Here is a 19071-nt window from a genome sequence, read left to right as displayed (position 1 = left end):
TTTAACCCTTGTCTGCTCATCCAAAGTGGCAATGCAGCATAGCTTAAATGGTTGCTTCTGATATGGGGAGAAGCTTAAATACATATGAGCACATCTTAAGCACTGGTACAATAGAATTGGATCTTGACAAGCACGGTAATGATTCTTTTCCCCAGTTTTTAGCAGTTGCTTGTGTTCTTTGTTTTGCTACTGTCATTAGGTTCCTCTCTTTTCTTGGGAATTCTTACTGTAAAGCACGTGATAGATCATTTTTTTTGAAAAGCGTGATATATCATGTTTTAAGTAATGAACTTAGGCACGTTGCAGCTAGTCATGGTGCAAACTTCTTTGTTGCACAATTGCAGAACTTTTTTACCTGGTTGAAGACTGTTTAAAAGTGGAATCAACACTATCATAAGCAACTTGGTCATTACTAAAGGTTATGAATGCTAGGTGAGCATGCTAAAGGGAACCGTAAATCATTATGTAACAGGGGAAAATGATTATTAACCACTATCCGCCTGCAATAATTTCATATTTACTTGTCCATGAGTTGATCATGACCACTCATTGGTTTTATTGCCGCTGCCGCCAGTGTCGACTTCAAACCAAAGCTTGCTTAAGGGGACGTTTTCATGTTATAATGTGAGTTAACACCAAACCCAAAGCCTTCTTTAAATTTTTTGGTGGGTCAAAATATCAAACTTCCCCTGTCATGCTCATTTGGCTGTGTTCTTGACACATGCTTTCTCTTTATCTCTCTCTCTCTCTTTCTTCCCCCTGACCATGATATATGACCAAAACCATGAATGAGAGCTGGAGGGAGATTCCGTGTGAGATTCAAGCTGTATTTGACAGCCCTTCTTCTCTCTCTCTTCCTTTCTTTCTTTCTCTATTTTCTTTCTTTGGTGTTCCAATAAGCCTATGTATACCCTTCACTTGTTTTCTTCACACAACTTCTTCTACTCCACCCACTCTCTCAAATCCAATAGCCGGGAACTGCCTCTCCCTCAAGGCATCTTTAAGTTTACCATACATCAATGAAACCTTTCAACTCTATTCCCGAAACCCAAATTTCTTCTTTGCTTCAAAGCAAAAAAGGGTCTATGCCCATTCTTGTTCATTCAGCTCTAGGTACAACAAGCAAAACATACAAGTGGTTCTGTTTTTCGTATAGGTATGGCTCCATATTCAAAACCCACATCCTAGACTGTCCTATCGGAGAGTAGCATGTCAAATCGAGGAAGCTTGTTCTCTCTACTTGCAAATTTGCATTACTTGCAAGAGAATATACTTGTAAGGAAAGTAAAATGAACAAGAACTGGCATACAACTCTGCTTCTTTGAAGCAAAGAAGACATTTGGGTTGGGTTTTGGAAGTAGAGTCGAAAGGTTTCACCCATGCAAGGCCAACCTAAGCTGCTGTAGTCTTGGGGGAGAAGTAATTACCGGCTAGCAAATGAACAACACATGAAATTAAATTTCATGTATTAATGAGTAGTATTTACCATAAATTCAAATAATCACTATCATCGGCGGCCTTAATTAAGAGTCTGGGTTTAAATTCTTTTTATTGATAGTGAGGTGTAAACTCAAGAAACAATTCTGTTCTCATTGTTGACATGTTCTCGACCTAATAAAATAGTTCTAAAAAATCTAGAAAGACGTACCATTCGTAAGCTACATACCGATTGCATGCTTTTGTTTAATTTATTTAAATATTTCATTATTTTTAGCTCCACAAATTAATTTGTGGGTCCAAAAACAGTCAACTTGCAACTATTTTATTAATTTCCACATAATTTATTTATTTTTTTAAATAAATAAATCGCCGCCATGGCAGAATCCCTGTCTTAGACTCTTTCCCAAGTCTGTAATCCTTTTCCCCCACTAATAATTATTCTTTGCTTTTACTATCAAATAAAGAAGAACAACAATCCCCGTTTTGCCAAGTCCATTTTCCATAAATCTAAGACAAAACGTCACCGTTTAGTTTTAAATGGCCAAATATGAAGCAAATTGCTTTCTTCGCAACAAGGAAAGAAACCAAACACGGCCTTAAAAATAAAGAAGAGAATACTAACGTTAGAACGAGAACAAGCAAGCTCCTTGTCTATCGCTCTCTCTCTGTTTTTGTCTCTCTGATCAACTCGTGAGCTAACCCAGTTTAGCTCAAAAGAGAAAAAAATGAGTCAGGAACCGTTTATATACAGCTTCGTGGCTCGAGGAACGATGATCTTAGCCGAGTACACTGAGTTCACGGGGAATTTTCCAGCCATCGCAGCTCAGTGTTTGCAAAGACTCCCATCTTCTAACAACAAGTTTACTTACAACTGTGATCACCATACCTTTAATTTTCTTGTCGAAGATGGTTATGGTAATTCCTGGAACTCTGATCTTCTTTGTTTCCTTTCTCTGTTTTTTTCTTCTTCTTTTTCTCTAGAAACAAACAGGGTAGTGGGAGTTTAAAAGCTGAATTGGAGATTAAAGTTGTTGGATCTAGCTAAAAGAGTGTAAAATGGGATGTGGGCTGGTGGGTTTTGTTAAAAAAAATTGAAAAGTTAGCTTCCTTTTATTGGATGGGTTAGTTTTTCTCCGTTTGGTTGCTGAGAAAACTGAGGAAAATGGTGCGGAAGTAATTGTTTGATCCTAATTTTGATTCATAGATGCTGGTTAAAGAAAGTTGAATAGTAGTAATATCAAAATTGGGTGGAAAGGGATCTTTTTTCATTTCTCAAAATTTCTGTATTTGATTTTTTTTAGACCTCAAGAAGTTGTGGATTTTGGATAAACGTTTGATCTTTGTTAATGAGATAATAATCATATATTTATCTCAAGCATATAAATGAAGCTTTCAATCAATTCTCATTCAAATTAAATGAAGCTATAGGGAGATTAATATTTGAAAACCATGTGCTCTTTGTATATGCCTAAACTTGAATTTGACAGTGGGCGTTTTAAAGAAGGTTAAAGATTGAAAATCTATATTCTTGATTTGAATTGTCTGATAGATGGATACTTTTTTATAAATATAAAGGTGTCTATCATGTTCATTTTATGCAAATAATTGACTGGCTTGGAAAATAATCAATTAATTTTGGTGACTGAATTGGAAAACCATCTGTTCCTTTGGCTTGGTTGTTCTTAAATATATTTTGCATTTATTTTTCTGTTTTAATGAATTTGAATAGTTTCCATGTCCTTGTGGTGAGGGCCTTTGGTCCCTAGGAAGCTTGTAATGTGGAAAAAATGAAAAGGCTGATGCACTGATTATTTTGAAGGTTCACTTGCAATTATGCTTACTAATCTACAAGTCTGCATGACCTATTTTCTGGTTGGATATCTTTTTATATGTTTGTTATATGTCTGAGCAATATCAGAGCTTGCTTTGATTAATCAGGGGCAAGGTAAAGACATGGTGAGTAAAAACTAGTAATTAAAATTGGAGGGTTACTATTTAAATTCTAAAATTTTTGGGAGCCAGTGTAATAAGTTCTTCCAATACGGTATCCAAAATGAAAGACTTTAGATTTTTCTTGGACAGTTGGGTTATGCGGAGGAGGGGAGCTTCTGGTATCCTTACAGCTCCCGCTGTTACTGAGTGATGTTGAAATTGCCCCCGTTAACACAAGCCTGTTAATGCCTACCCTTTAACAGTTATTCCACAATGCATTTTAAAGTTGAGGCTACAAAATAGTACCAAGCTGAGCTTTTGCTATGATCATCTTGATATTTCTAGTTCCTTCAGTGTTTTTAGGATGACAGAAACTGACAAGATAAACAAGTGTTTTTCCGCTATTAATGAAAGCATATCAATTGTGCTAGTAATTTTACAATCTATCACTACCAGTTCTTAACTAAGTATTTGACCATTTTATTTGATGTTTTACGGGTACCTAAGGCGATGCACTCTCAATTGTCTTCATTGAGATTAATGTTTTATTGCTTCCGTAATTAATACTCTTGACTTTTATGCCTTTCAATATATGCAGCTTATTGTGTTGTTGCCAAAGATTCTGTGGGAAAGCAAATCTCCATTGCTTTTTTGGAACGTATGAAAGCAGACTTCAAAAAAAGATATGGGGGTGGAAAAGCAGATACCGCTATTGCCAAAAGTCTAAATAAGGAGTTTGGGTATGTTCATCCATGCAACTGATGGATGGGTATTCTTTAATTTCATTTTTTTTTGTTCTCATAAATATTTTCTGTTAAAACAAAACTATGTAATTTGTAGGCCAATAATGAAAGAGCACATGAAATATATTATTGAACATGCTGAAGAAATTGAAAAGCTATTAAAGGTGAAGGCTCAAGTTTCAGAAGTTAAAAGTATAATGTTGGAGAATATTGACAAGGTTAGTGCTTCTACTGTTGTGTCTTGTGCTTTGGCATTCCTTACCTTCAGTGGTTCTCTAGACATGGTTGGTGCTATGGTTCATTATTGAAATCCCATGCCTTTGGTTTCCCTCTCCCCAACCTTTCCCTTTTCTTTCTATGTTTTGCATGCACATGCACAAACATAATAAAAATACCAAAAATTGAGAATAAGAATGGAGTTGTTCAAGTGTCCCTACAATGCAATAATTAGCAGCATGGTGCTCACCTCTGGAAAATGCTTTCCTTGTATGCACAATTAGGCAAATTTATGTATAGAAATTGAAAGTTACAACTAGGTTGATAATGGTTGTGAATATGTTGAGAGACCAGGTATCAAAGAGCGAAGTTACAGAACTATGAAGTGAGTAGGTTTCAAGTAATATGAGGATTATTTGAAATAGGGGATAGCTGTGAAGAAAAGGGTGCTGGACAACTCTTGAGCTGTGGTTTAATACAGTGAATGCCATTAGTATATCCAAAGGCTTGGTGAAAGTTACTTGCAATATGATGAGTAATTGTTGAAATCAGTATCAGCCATCAAAGGTTACTATCTCTGTTAGTGGAATATTGATTTAATTAGGGTTTGGTTTGATTTCTGCTATCTGGATTCTACAGTACCTATTACTATTTGTCAAATAGTATTTGCTTGAAGGGTCAGTTGACTCTAGACCAGGTCTAATAGGTAAATCAAGCTGCATTATATTGTTTACACGATCCTCTGTTCTGCATCTCAGGCAATTGATAGAGGGGAAAACCTAACGACTCTTGCTGACAAGACAGAGAATCTACGTGATCAGGTAAATTCCATTTTCCAGGTTAAGATCTATCGTAGTTTATATTTATCTAGGCCGAGTATGAAGCAGTTTTTCTTGTTGCCTTTTCCAGGCCCAAGCATACAGGAAGCAGGGGGCACAAATCCGCCGTAAGATGTGGTATCAGAACATGAAGATAAAATTGGTTGTTCTCGGAATCTTGCTACTTCTAGTCCTTATAATCTGGCTTTCCGTTTGTCATGGATTTGATTGCACCAACTAGTAGTACCTTTGTCTTATGGAGTTTGTGGTATACAAATGAGCTTTCTCAACAGCTTGTATTCAGCAGGATGGTCAGTTCACGTCTAAGCCGTTCTTACCATCTTCTTGAGTTGGTCTTGGGAGGATTTAGGGCTGTCATTGAAACACAAAAGACAGAAACAGAGAGAGAGAGATATCTGTATCATGTATTATATTTAGTGGTCTTGTCTTGTCAGAAGAAAAGCACAATGTATTTTTTGTTTCTTTCTTCTTACTTTTTCTTTTATAGCAATAAAACTTTACAAAGAAACGATTTTGATACAATGATGAATGACTACCTGATAATTCTTGCAAGAATAATTCTGCCCCCCAAAGAGAATTATCAAGGTTCCAACTAGTAGAACCCAAACATCATGTCATGTTACCGTAACAGAAAGGAAGTGAAGAGATTGGGTAAACTTTGGAATTCACCCCACACCCACACCCACACCCACACCCATATTGTAAGGTATTATCGGTTATGAACTTATTGAATTTTACAGTTTATTTTATAAAATAAATTCATAAATTGAAAAAAATGTGAATATTTAAATACTTAATTTTACCTTAGAATGCAGATGATGTAAAATTCACCTTGAGCCCAACATTATGTCTTCTCCGTGACCGTGTCACAGACCCCGAGCCCAACATTGATATGGTTTTTGCCACTGTATAGGCTTGTTCAAAAGGTTAAGGCCAGATTTTCCAATGCCTTTGTTTGTTTGAAAAGCCCAACAGGCCGGTGCTTACTGAGACCAGGTGAAATTCTGGCAACTATGGACCTATTTCACCACCCAAAACTCACCTCCCATTGGTGATACCCAGAAGTCAGTACAGATGGCAACTTCATTTTTTTTTTTGGTAAAACATTTGAACAGAGTATGTTCCATCAACGAACACTTTCGGCAACAACTCTTCCAACGTTGTCCTAACATTGACTACTTAAGACATAGATGATGACATGCATCCTTGTCCCCTTTTTGCTTTCTTCTGCAGCATGTGTTCCTATTGCTCTTTTGAAATTGCTTTCCCAAGCTTCATAATATCCACTCTCCCAAATGATTATGATGAGAATTGCAAGCACAAAAAAGCAGCATAAATCCCCGAACTAAACCCTTAGTTTATTCCATAGGTTCACCACAAAGTCATGGCTTGCCAACCTCACCAAAATTTTTAATAAAACTTTTGCCTTTCGAGTGCACCAGCATCTCAAAAGGGCCTAGCTGCATATGCCTAGGCTAATCCGGCATGAAACAGATGATAAAATCAAGGTAGGCGCCAGAATTTTTTTGACTGGTAGAGATTCTTTTCCATAGTTGGTAATAAAAGGAACATGAGGTAATAATGTCTACTAAAAAGTATTAGGCATGCTTGTTAGAGTTGAAATTATGCCATTTACTCCTTCAATGGTCATTATCATTGGCTCTACAAATGGAGTTCTAGGTAAAACTATGATTTCCATGCCATTTATTTTGGTTTTAGGTGAAGATTTATCAACTTTTATACACCTTGATGACCCAAGAAGATGAAGACAGTGGACTATATTGTATAATTGGAAATAGCACCCTTTAATGAAAAAACCAAGGTGTGGGTCATGAAGAATGGATGGCAAAGTCAAAGTTGCAGCCTCCATTCTTCTTCCTTCCCTTCTTTTTGATTAAAAAAAGAGTGTAGGAATGCAGAAACAATGCATGGAATGACAAGACAAAAGTGCTGTGGTGGTCTGATCCAAAACCAAACTCATGAGAAGACAAAACAGGATCTCTCTTGCCCCATCCTTTGTGGATAGGATCAAAGAAGCAGCTTTCTCATCTCCATCACCCCTCTTTATGAGTTCATTCAATTCTCTCTCTCTCTCTTCTAAAAATTGAGAAAAAACAGCTCAAGTGAAGGAAGTGACTACTCAATGTACACCGTAATGCTAGCCCATTCAAAGAAGGAATGGGCTTGTATTGCCATGACTGGGAAACAAAAATCTAGAAAGTCTTGAAGACCCTTTTTGGCGGCTTTGTCTGGATGTACACACGTGTTGATAAGAGTTCGTTTCCACACGAGTTTATAGTGCCAGTAAGCTAAGAAATGCTTACAAAATCTTGGGAGCACATGTTTTTTGGAACTGTTCATGGCCTTTAGCCAAAGATTCGGGATATTCATGCAGGGTCACTAATTCAATATCTCCGGGGAAATCTTTCCATGCTCAAGACTTTTCGAGAAAGTGAGTGTGGATTCTTAACATATATGTGAGATTAATCACTTTAATATTCTTTTTTACATATAAATATTTCAAATTTATAAAGTTATATATACTACGAAAGAAAACAATAATACAATAACGTCTGTTGTAATATCATGATAATATCTTTTTAAAATGTCCTTGTTAAAATGTCTACACTTGGCATGAGTATTGGAAATCTAGGAGGGGGTCCTAATAATCAAAGGAAATTGAAAAGGAAAAAAAAAACAGAAGATTTGCCATTGGTCCACCAGGTTGTACCAAGCTTTGATTGTAGACCATTCCCTTTTTATATGTTTCCGATTGCTCTCCACCCAGCATGTTAAGTTTTCAGCCGTGTGCAAGCCCTAATTTGCTGGTCAAAATGGTAACACAGATGCTCCCTTGCTCCAAAAATGGTGGTCCCAAAATTCTTAAGCTCAAATTGCTATCTCTGATTGATTGGAATGGTTCTCTGGTTTAGATTTTAGATGTGGGGGCTCTGTCAAATTTGACATTGAGCTTTATAAATGTAGTCGTTACGTTTGTTGTTTATAAGAATATGGGATCAAAATGAGGCCTGACTAGACAAGTGTTTTCATGATTGGACGAGTTATATCCCCCAAAGGGTTCAAAAACGACAAGAACAAGCCCTTTCTCTTCATTTGGGGGAGATTAACAGGGCACCAAGGATGTTGGAGGTATCTATCTTTTAACTGATACGTAGATTAACAAAAACAGAAACATTATGTGGTTGGGAGTTTGGTAATATCTAATCTTAAGAAGTGAAATTTTTCTTTATTTATTGATATTTATAGATCAGTAGTTCTTTGTGAAGTAAGGGATTAAAAACCCATGTTCTAATAAGCTCTTCAATGAAAATTTGTCTTTTTAAACTTTGCTTGAACTGGGACATTGGCAAGTAAAGTAGCATGCTATATTGAGTCCAAACTAATTGTGTTTCTTTTTGCATGAACACAAACTTCTCTTGTTGAGAAATACTTAATCAAAGCTTAAACATCCCCATTGGTTAACTCTTAAACAATGCAACAATGCATACATATAGATCTGCCGTGAAAGTTCTCCATGATTTCTTGAGCTATCTAGATATTCCAATTCCGGAAAGAGTTTCTATTTTGGGTGTTTAACTATACATTGATAAAATGTTTCTACCTGAAGACAAAGCTCACATTTTGTCTTACTTTCCAAGATTGGTTACCTGATTTTGCCTGCTCCGTTCCAGTTTCCAAGCACAGGCACTTACCAGACTGTCTTTCGCAAGTTGGCCAATTTGGTCAGCTTTTCGGATGGAGAGAAAAAAAAACATAGAGTGGAAAAAAGACAGTATCCTTCCATACATATTGGATAGGCCTGTCAACTTGGGTGCAACCACGTGGCATTACCACGTTGTTGGTAAGCAAACCCCAAAGTGAACCTTGTCCTTTTCTGTTCTTTAACAGTTCCCTTTAGGTCTCTTCATTGCCATAAAGCAAATACCCACATTTTCGTTCCTATTAACTTCATACAATAATTAAGCTTAGAATACATTGGTTTGAACCTTTCTTGGCTGTCAAAGCACTTTCTTCCATTTCACAATCTTGCATGACAGCCGGTCGTGCTAGGTTCCATGTCGACACTGACACTTGGTCAACTCGAGTACGTGTCATTACAAATTACATCGAAATTAAATTATGATTGTATCGATTTAAACACGAAATTTATTAGTTGTACATGTTATTTTGAATGGAAAGTGAAAGTGAATCACACAAAGAAACATCAATTTTCATTCATAATCACAATAGTAATGTACAAAAGGAAGACAAAGCAAGTCACACAGCTACTTACCAAGCAAACAATCGTCGGCACATTAACTTCCTTAACCTAATTGCACAACCCCACAGGCTTTACCCTTCAACATATTCCATTTTAAAGACCAAAACCCATATAGCAAACTCGAAGAACAAACTCATCACATTCAACACAAACAAAGAAAGAAGGAGAAGGAGAAGGAGAAGGAAGATGAACACAAAGTGCTACACTACTACGTACTACATATCCCTAACTTCAAACGCGTTACGGTTTTTGACGACGATGTCGAACATGTGCATAGACTTGAACTTGCTGAAATCCTTGGGGAGAGAGATCAAATGGACGGTGGAGCGTTTGTGGAACTGGAGAAGATCAGGGTCGTCGTAGTACCTCTCCCACCCAAGAGACGATAGCTTGCGCTCTAGAACCGCGTAGGAAGTGATCACTTCGTTCGAAGGGGTGTGCACCAGCACTTTGCGCCGGATGTTGGAGCCCTGTCGGCTTCCATCCATTGACTCAGCCCCAGGGTTCTCAACCAGGCGAACCACTCCGTTCTTGAAAACCCAAACACCAGACATTCGAACCAGGAAGAAAATTCTAACTTGGGTGGAAAGAAACAAGGACTTTGAAGACTGAAAAAATATAGCTAGCAACTCTCTCTTGGCGATGGGGTACATGGGGTGATGGGATTGTAGGGTATATATAGGTGAGTCGAGTCCTTGAAGGATAGGCTGATCAGAGGAGGAGAGAGAGAGAGAAAGTATGGGGATGTTTAGGCAGAGGTGTAGCTACGGTGGGGCCCAAAGAGGGAGGTGGGGGGAGAGAGAGAGCCTGAGAGGGGTCTCAAGGACGCATTGAGGTCAGGTCAGGGCTGGCTAGCTAGGGACACCAAGGGTTCCATCGATGTGGGCATAACAGGATTGAAGGGAATCCCTGTTTCTTTTTCGCTGAGGCCTTTAATTAAACCCCACCATGGGAATCTTTGTTTTTGTTTTTGTTTTTGTTTTTGTGGGAAAAATGTGGAGAATGTAGACTGGTTCTGGAGAAGCCTAAACGAAAATGACTTGGTAGACGATACCTTGGTGTGTACCTGGGGGCGTAAATGTCAGGAAATTTTGTACACTACGGATCATCGAATCCAGGGCTTTGCAAGGGGCATCGTTCAGAAAAGAAAAGTGTCTAAAAATCCATGCTTTGTTTGCCACATGACTAAATGTTGTCTCACCATTCAAGGTAAATGGACTGTATTTAGTCTTAATTCCTTAAGAAAAAATATGCTCCAATCTCGTGAATATCCATTTTTCCACTATTAATGCACAATATACATATATATGTACTTTTCAAAACAAAGATGCACAATATATATGTACATCTATATATACATTGTGATACAGGTAATTGTCTTAAATAATTCTTTTGAAATAATAAATCTTATTTTTAACATACAAATTTTAATCATAAAATTATATGTGGATAAATAATTGCAACATACATTAATTATCTTACTCTTTTTAATATTCTTTTACATAAAAGGATGTACGGGGTAAGTCCCTACTTCCACTTCATATTACCACTATACCTTTATTAAAGATATACCATTTATCCCATAATTTAAACTTGTCATTACATATTCAAAAACTAACCATTTTGAAATCGAATTCAACAATAATAGATTACTTACCAACTCAAGATTATGATCTAAAAACTTGCAATGCATTCTTAATAGCCATCAATTTTGCAAAATTAGAATTCTCTACTCCAAGTGGACCAAAGAAAATTTCAATAAGAGAATTAGTAAAATCTCTTAATACTCTTTCAGAACCTGCAGGATCGGATTCATTAATAGAATTGAGATGTTAATTTGGATTTTTTTTTTCTCTTGAAACTTCCTTGTATATGTATCAAGAAAAATAATATTTGTGCTTACAAGGAAACAATATGGAAATGAGAGAGAGATGTGCTTTGCATGCAGAATTTGCACAAGGGGAAAGGGGAGGTCATGAAAGAGTCTGTAAAGGTCTAATGTCCTTTTCCAAAATTTGTGAATGGTTTTGTGTACAATGATCAAAGAATGTGCGGGGAGAGTGAGGGGTGTGGGACCAAAATGCAAGGATTCCCAATTCTGGTTGTTGGAAATGGGAAAGAGTTCTTTTGCGTTGGAACTTCACCCATTGTAGGATTTTTTTCCAAACTTGCCTAACTGTTTTGACTTATCAACTATTTTTCTCCGAACATCAATAATAGAGGCATTCCTTCTTTAAAACCCAAAAAAAAAAGAAAGAATTTAAAGATTATACCATTAAGAAACTATGTGCATTATTATCCTTAATCACTGCCATGACTCATGAATGGTTAATTTTATTTATATTAGGAGCTAAACCTTGATTTGAAAGGGATCAATCAGAGGTAGTGAACCCTAAATTTTGTTTGCTCTCCCTATGTACTGGTGCCTCTGTGTTTTCCTTCCACCGATTTTAGGTGGACCAAGGGATTCCATGTTTAGGTTTAATGGTTTTTAAGTCTTAAGAAGTATTTGATCCTTCATTTGTTCCGGGTGTGTTAGAATTACTCATGTTACTAGCTATACCAATGGCAATGAGTCTGTCTGCTAAAGTAGAATGTCGGTTTTAAGTTTACAGCAAATGACCTAAATGACTGAGTGGGAGTTTGTCAGAGACACATGTCGAAGTTGGGGCATGAGAATTTGCTTGGCACTCACCATTTTTGACCTCAAAGAGTGCAATACTTTCATGCCCTTAATTTGTTTTTCGCAAGAAGTCATGTGGATTAAAATTCCAACGCATGGTTCTTAAGGCAAAGCAGAAATCCGGAAGAATGTCGATGGAGAAGCAAGCAACAACTTGAAAGTCCGTAAAAGCAAATGGCTTAGATTCTGGCACCCAATTAACCCCAACCAAACCCAAACGATGACGCATGGGAGTGTAGGCCTTTAGGGCACACAATCTTTTTTTATCCAGCATCACGGTCGCAGCAATGGTTAGCGTCGGCAACCCTCCTCCTCGTGCCCCATGGTCCTCCCCTGACGCAGACCTCTTTCGACTAAAGCCAGCATTGCCCTTCACTCTTCACATGACAAAGATCTCCTTAGCCCCCTCCCTCTCTCTCTCTCGTTTTTTTGGATATAACTTATTTGTCACCTTCCTCCAAAATTCCTCTCAATCGTTGCTTGCTGGTCCACCATCGACTTTTCTGCATTTGTTTCCTTCAAGTGTCGACTACGCTTACTTTTCAACCCTACTATAAGCCAATTTCAGGTGTTCTCTTTATAGTGTCACCATCCATATTTACCTCCAAAGTATTATTCGTATTGATTCATTGGATATTTTTGTCTCAACTTTGGTATGTTACAAAAAATCTAATAAGTTGAAGATGATATGAAGAATTAAATATCTAATACTACTATTCTACACAATTAATATGAGATTTTGAGTGATTCAAACTTTTTTTTTTACTTTTTAGATATAAAATAAATATGTGTTATATCGATTGCTCACGGAAAGAATAAGTAAGGAAAGAAATTTCCTTGAAATTGAACCTGACGTAGCTAGGAGGCAAAACAATGAGGTGGGCGTCCAAGGGAAAGATTTTCCACCCCACATTTCCTTTCCTTTTTCTCTTCTCCCATCGCAGACATAGATTTGGATGATTCTCTCAAGAACCCACCAATCCACCATGAGGTTCGACGACATGCCACATCAGCTTCTGGCATGTAAAAAATTTTCCCATGCTCTTTTCTAATTTCTTGATATAAAAAAAAAAAAGGTTACATTCAAAGAACATCTTCAAGCTAGACCCCAAATTCGACCACCTTTCATAGACATGCTTTGCTTTCAATCCTAAACCAAGCAGAGAATCATTGAAGGAAGGGAGGGGAGAGGGGAAGGATCCCACAAAAGAATGAAAGCTCAGCTCTCTCAATCATCACTAACTACAAGCCCATGTGATTGTCCCCTATCTAGACAAAGCCAAAAATATTTCGAGTCCTATATTTAACCTAACAAGATACCTGTATCAACCCCTTTTTCCCATATGTATATGCCTTTTCATATTAACCTCTTCTTTTTCAATAAAAGCATGCATCCATCTTAATCACTAAAGTATGGCTTGTTGGATTTCCTCTCATATAGTAAAATCATCACTTACATGACATCCATTAGTACTAAGTAAACGCAAAAGATTACTAGCTAAGTATATGTAGCCAAAGCCATGAATTAATATTGTGAGATACTCGCAAAGGTTGAAGAAAAAAACATAAATTTATAATTTATCTAATAAGAAATTGTGTGAATGAAGTTGTTCTTCATATCCTAATTTAATCTGAATAAAAAGAATATGCTAACATGAACGAGAATAATTAAGTTAAGTTATGTACTTGACGTTTACTAGTTACGACAAGACGTTGATAGCATGAAACACAAGTTCAAATCCCTAATCATGAATAATTATTCCATCTTTATTGGGTTTTTTTAGAACTAATAAACTAAACCAAGGGTTGAGAGGCTCTTGTTAACTATACATATTTCTCTTAAACGTGATTGTTTGATGTCTTAAAACTAATGATGAGCAACTGGAATCCACTATGCATAAAGGGGGAATTGCGTACTCAGTGATCATTTGTTTACAATAAAAAACAAAAGGGAAATTCTCTCTTGAAAGGAAATTCTGATAAAAAACATGCAAATTATCCACCTTAATCACACATAAATAGAGTATCTTTCTAAATTAAATTTACATGTACATGGACCCTCCTCTCTTTGGTGTACATTATGAACCTATTCTCTCCACAATGCCTACTCAATATATAACAAAGAGATTAAACTCTCATTGGGTGTATTAAAGTTTTGGAGTATATTTCAATGGTGGGAACTTTTAGTCTATAGAAAGGAGGAATTTTTTTTTTTTGCTATAAGGGGGAATAAAATAAAAAGCTAAGGGAAAGAATGCTTTGCTTATCTATAATCTATTGTTAGGATTATGCCTAACTTTGATTAAAATAAGATGGAATTAGGCCATTTGCATTGATTTTGAGAATAAAGTATACTGAAGACACTTGGAATGTAGGATCAATTCCCCTCTATATATATATATGTAAGAACAAAATTAAGGAGAGAGCAATCCTTGATTCATATTCCATAATTCACTTGAAAATAACAGGATAAAATGTATAATTATATAAAATTCAAGATCAATGAATTTGTAAAAGTTACATTGGGTGTACAATCATTCGAGAAATGACATAAATCAAATCAAAATAATTAAAGGTAAGATTAGAATTCATAGAACTTTAGGGTTGTGCATGCAACATAGCCTTTTTTTGCATAGTTTAAGCATGGAATATTATGAGCAAAAAACGTCAATCTCCCTAATTTTGCATAGATTATCAACCTGATTATGAGTCTTCCCGACCGTGAACCAAATGTGCTTCCATCTATTACTTGGTTAATGGCCTAATCTTACAAGAGAGAACAACAAAGTTTCTTTTTGTTATGTAACAACAAAGCTGAAAAACAAAATAAATGTGTTACCAGGGTGGCTCTCATCTCATCTTTAGGGCAATTTTTTGCCTTGGAAAAACATATACTTTTCTTTTACAATTGGTCAAGAGTGGCATTACCCACCAAACCCACCAAAGGGATCTAAAAGTTTCTTTTACTATGAATTTTGATGTTGTGATCTGTGGTCCTGACAACCCAGTTCAGTTAAAAATCTCAAAGGTAAAAGAAAAGAGATTGGTTAGTAGGGCAAAGTTGGTTTGGATTAGATCCAGCCAATGGCAAAGCCAATTGAGCTGTTAATGAGCCCAATTGGCAGAATTTGGCTTACATCAAAAGATATTACCATATTGGGAAGTCATGTTGATGAGCTGAGATTCTAAGGTCTCAAAGCTAAATTGAACTTGATGGTAGATGGTGTGTTAATGTTGTATAGTGTAAATGTGGCCAGCTACTTTGTGTTGGAAGGCAAAAGTTTCATTAGAGAGGACAGCCACCGGGGGGCGGAGGAGCCTGGTCATCTTCCCCCTGCCGACCAAAAGATTCTCACCTTTGTTTGATTACGAAAGCCTAGGGCAAAAAGCCCAAAGTATCCATTGTTATGGAATGGTAAGCCTAGGATTTTGATTGAACCATTTCGCCAGGCCCAGAAATAAACATGGCACTGTCGTCATTAGTTTTACAGCAATGAAAACACGTTCACATTAGTGATTTTGCCCCATGCAAATATGGGATTTTACTAGAATCTCGAATCTTTTTAGTGCTAATTACATGACTTCAATTCTTTCACCTCTTACAGATTCCTTGTTCTTTTTATTTTATCTTAGCCACTGAATATTTTCTTTAATCTTACTCATAATCTATCTCTAACAAGTTTGAGCAAGTTCATTACTTGTCAACTTGGATTTCTTTCAGGATAAACTTTGTTATTCTGAGATTTAACATCTCCTTTTCCTACCTGTGAGAGCAGATTGCAAGTGCTGATCCTTTCCTATCGATTTCTGCTGTGAAAGAAACTTCAACTGAAGGTTTAACCAACAACAAGCGCATCTGGTGTAGTGGTATCATAGTACCCTCCCACGGTACTGACCGGGGTTCGATTCCCCGGATGCGCAACTTTCAGACCTTGTGCCTTTTTGGGTCTGACTCGATCCTGTTAAAGTCCAGACACAACCCAAAGACATGGCAAACAAAGCACGAATCCAGCGTGCCACATCGATACCCTCATGGGCCCCCTGTTCCAAGTTTGGCACGCCGTTAACCCACCATACAGGTTTGTAATATCCTTAACAAATAACTTTGGAAGACTGCTCTCTTTCTGCACAGATGTTTATGCAAAGCATGAGACTGTACTCATCGTAAACCTCTTACTGCTAAACAGCCTAGTTCACAATTTATATTTTCTATTTTGTTAACAGTAATGTATACAGAAGTCCTCCCTGAAGAAGCATAACCAAACACAAGATCCCACAGAAACAATAATCAGGTTCCACAGAAACAATAATCAGGTTTACTTAGAGAACATTGGCGGCTGTCAAGCACCCCATGCCTAAATGAATCAAATCTTATCAAGATCATGTTAAATGGTAAATGGTATATAAGAACATGCAGATCAAAAACTCTACAAAGCTTCGAACTGAACCTGCAATAACAGGGAACACACCCCACTCGAGGAGGTGCTAAGGTTCAAAGCTTCTATAGAATAAATTGAAAGATCAAAACATATAGTAACCTAGGCATGTGATAAAAATGCAATTAGAAGGTCTTGTTTGAGATTGCTGATACCAAAACAATGAATTTGACTTCAAGGACAAAAGATTCTGATTGAAACTTAGGATATCTCAGAATCTGACCACTTTGTGCCTGAAAATAGCCACATCCCGACCCCATGGACCCTGTGTTTTAAGTTTGACATATGATTAGCCCAGCATACAAGTTTGTAATATCCCTAACAAGACTGCTCTCCCACTGCAGAGATGTTTATGCAATGCATGAGAGTACCACATAGTAAACCTCTTACTGCTAAACATACTAGTTCACAATTTATATTTTCCATTTTGTTTAACAGTGATGTATACAGAAGTTCTCCTTGAAGAAGCATAACCAAACACAAGATCCCACTGAAACAATTATCACGTTCACTTAGAGAACATTTGAGGAACAAGCAGCCCATGCTTAAATGAATTAAATCTTATTAAGGTCATCTTAAATGGTATATAAGAACATGCAGAATGTAAAAAAAGCTTGCAAATCAAACTCTACAAAGATTTGAACAGAAGCTGCAATAACAGGGAACACACCCCACTCCAGGAGGTGGTATGGTTCAAAGCTTCTATAGACTAAATTGAAAACGAAAGATCAAAACGTATAGTAACCTATACACATGTGATAAAAATGCAATTCGGTCTTTTTTGAGATTGCTGATACCAAAACAATGAATTTGACTTCAAGGACAAAAGGTTCTAATCGAATCTTAGGATTATCTCAGAAAATTTTATTCACACAATAGCAGTCACCAAGCTTGTACTAATGGCGTTCATATCTTTGTGGCAAGAAGAAAACTACTATACAAGCAACAATTTCTGGTTTCATTTAACCAACATCATTAAGTCCATGCTTAAATCTTTCACATTTTCACAGAACATAAATCAACAGAGACATTGCAATATGGTAAAAATGATAACAATAACCCTTCTATCACTCATAAATTTAAGCTAGTACAAAAGCATATGACATTGAAATAGTAAGCTTCAATCAGATATTTGCATTGAAACAACTTACTAACCCCCAAAGTCAAAGACAAAACTCAAACTCAAAATCCAAAATTGATAACTACTCTTCAATTAGCTGCTCACTCTGATTCTCCATCCTCAAATACTCCCCAATATCAGCCTGATGGAGCACCACAATTGCATTAGGATCCAATTTCCTACAATCTTGGGTACTCTTCGCTGCAATCCCAAACCCCAAAGGCAAATCCGACATGGAAAAAATCACAACCCCATCACCAGGCGCAATACTCTCCGTTATCCTCCCTAACCCACCTTTTAGAACATGATTCGCGTACAAAAACGACATCTCCGAGGTGGGTTTCAGCCAGACTTTGTGCTTTGCGTTTGCGGCCAACAGGTTCAAGCACTCTACGGTCAAATGGAAGTTGCCTCCGTGGGTAAATTTGCCGATGCATGTCCCTATAGAAGCCAACTTGGGCCTGGCAACGTTGGTGGCTCGCTTCACCAGCGACTCACTGACGTAGTAGACTTTGTTTTTGTGGAGTCTGAAGCAGTACCGTCCTGGATTCTGGTCGGGGCCTTCGTGAGATGGGTTTTCCACTATGTTCTTCAAGTTGTTGCCCGTGAATTTGAAGATCTTTTCAAAGACGGCGGTGGTTTCTTTCTCGTCTAAAGGTCTCATCTTTGCTTCGTTTCGAATTTGTGGAGGTTCTTGCGCTTGTTTAATTTGAGAGGTTTTGCCTTTAGGGTTTTGGCTGATTTTTTGTTAAATAATAAACAAGTCCCTGAACTATATAAGAAAATCAATTAAGTCTCTATATTTTTTATTATATTCAATTAAGTCCCTCCCATTAAATATTGACTAATAGATTTAATCAACCATTATTACGTGAGTGATCCATTAAATATTGCTAATTAAGAATTAATTTTTTCTTTTTACCTTGACTAATAAAATCATTAAAATATGAATTTAAAATAAAAAAATAAAAAAACAACTTATTAATTCTTCTCAAACTAATTTAGGATTTAACAAAATTTTCTATTCATTTTAACAAATTAAATCCAACAGTTAAATTTACAGATTCACATCAATTTGAATCGAAAATTCAAGAGTCGAGTCAATAGTTAATTTTGTGTTATCTTAGAGCTTAATTAATTGATTTTAATTCGATATTCAATTTTGTTTCCCTTAATTTAAAAATAAAATTGCTTTTATCTACTTTGTTTGATTATTTCTTTGATTATGTAATGGTAAGAGGATTTTGATGTTTATCCCATGGAAATGTTCGACAGAGGTATATGTCCGGAATCATGGATCAGAAGAGGTGCGCTGCATTATCGTTAAGAGACATAATGATTGCCGATTCAAGGAGAACGATGCCAGTGAATTTGAATTGC

General features: G+C 36.7%; 3 protein-coding genes and 1 non-coding gene across 5 annotated transcripts; 2 read left to right on the top strand and 2 right to left on the bottom strand.

Moving 5' to 3' along the window:
• Nucleotides 19–5722, top strand: LOC18603491 (vesicle-associated membrane protein 724). 2 transcript variants are annotated; one of them, XM_018119949.1, is made up of 5 exons: nt 19–135; nt 3971–4112; nt 4213–4333; nt 5090–5152; nt 5241–5692. In XM_018119949.1, the coding sequence occupies exons 1-5, from the start codon at nt 48–50 to the stop codon at nt 5388–5390; spliced, it is 564 nt and encodes a 187-aa protein (XP_017975438.1). In that variant the 5' UTR covers nt 19–47; the 3' UTR covers nt 5391–5692. The 2 variants fall into 2 exon arrangements, with proteins under 2 accessions (XP_017975438.1, XP_007035565.1); XM_007035503.2 differs by lacking the exon at nt 19–135 and adding an exon at nt 1998–2355 and having other exon boundaries at nt 5241–5722.
• Nucleotides 9377–10284, bottom strand: LOC18603489 (flowering-promoting factor 1-like protein 1). Its single transcript, XM_018119274.1, has one exon. It carries the CDS (start codon nt 10103–10105, stop codon nt 9668–9670), a length of 438 nt encoding a protein of 145 aa, XP_017974763.1. The 5' UTR covers nt 10106–10284; the 3' UTR covers nt 9377–9667.
• TRNAG-CCC lies at nt 15986–16056 on the top strand. The gene has a single exon. It is a non-coding gene; the product is annotated as a tRNA-Gly (tRNA).
• LOC18603488 (60S ribosome subunit biogenesis protein NIP7 homolog) lies at nt 17507–18405 on the bottom strand. Its single transcript, XM_007035500.2, has one exon. It carries the CDS (start codon nt 18353–18355, stop codon nt 17774–17776), a length of 582 nt encoding a protein of 193 aa, XP_007035562.1. The 5' UTR covers nt 18356–18405; the 3' UTR covers nt 17507–17773.

Source organism: Theobroma cacao, chromosome 4 (assembly GCF_000208745.1).
Source record: "Theobroma cacao cultivar B97-61/B2 chromosome 4, Criollo_cocoa_genome_V2, whole genome shotgun sequence".
Taxonomy (NCBI): Eukaryota; Viridiplantae; Streptophyta; class Magnoliopsida; order Malvales; family Malvaceae; genus Theobroma; species Theobroma cacao.
The sequence above is the reverse complement of the archived record's forward strand: the minus strand, read 5'-3'. Positions and strand labels throughout refer to the sequence as shown.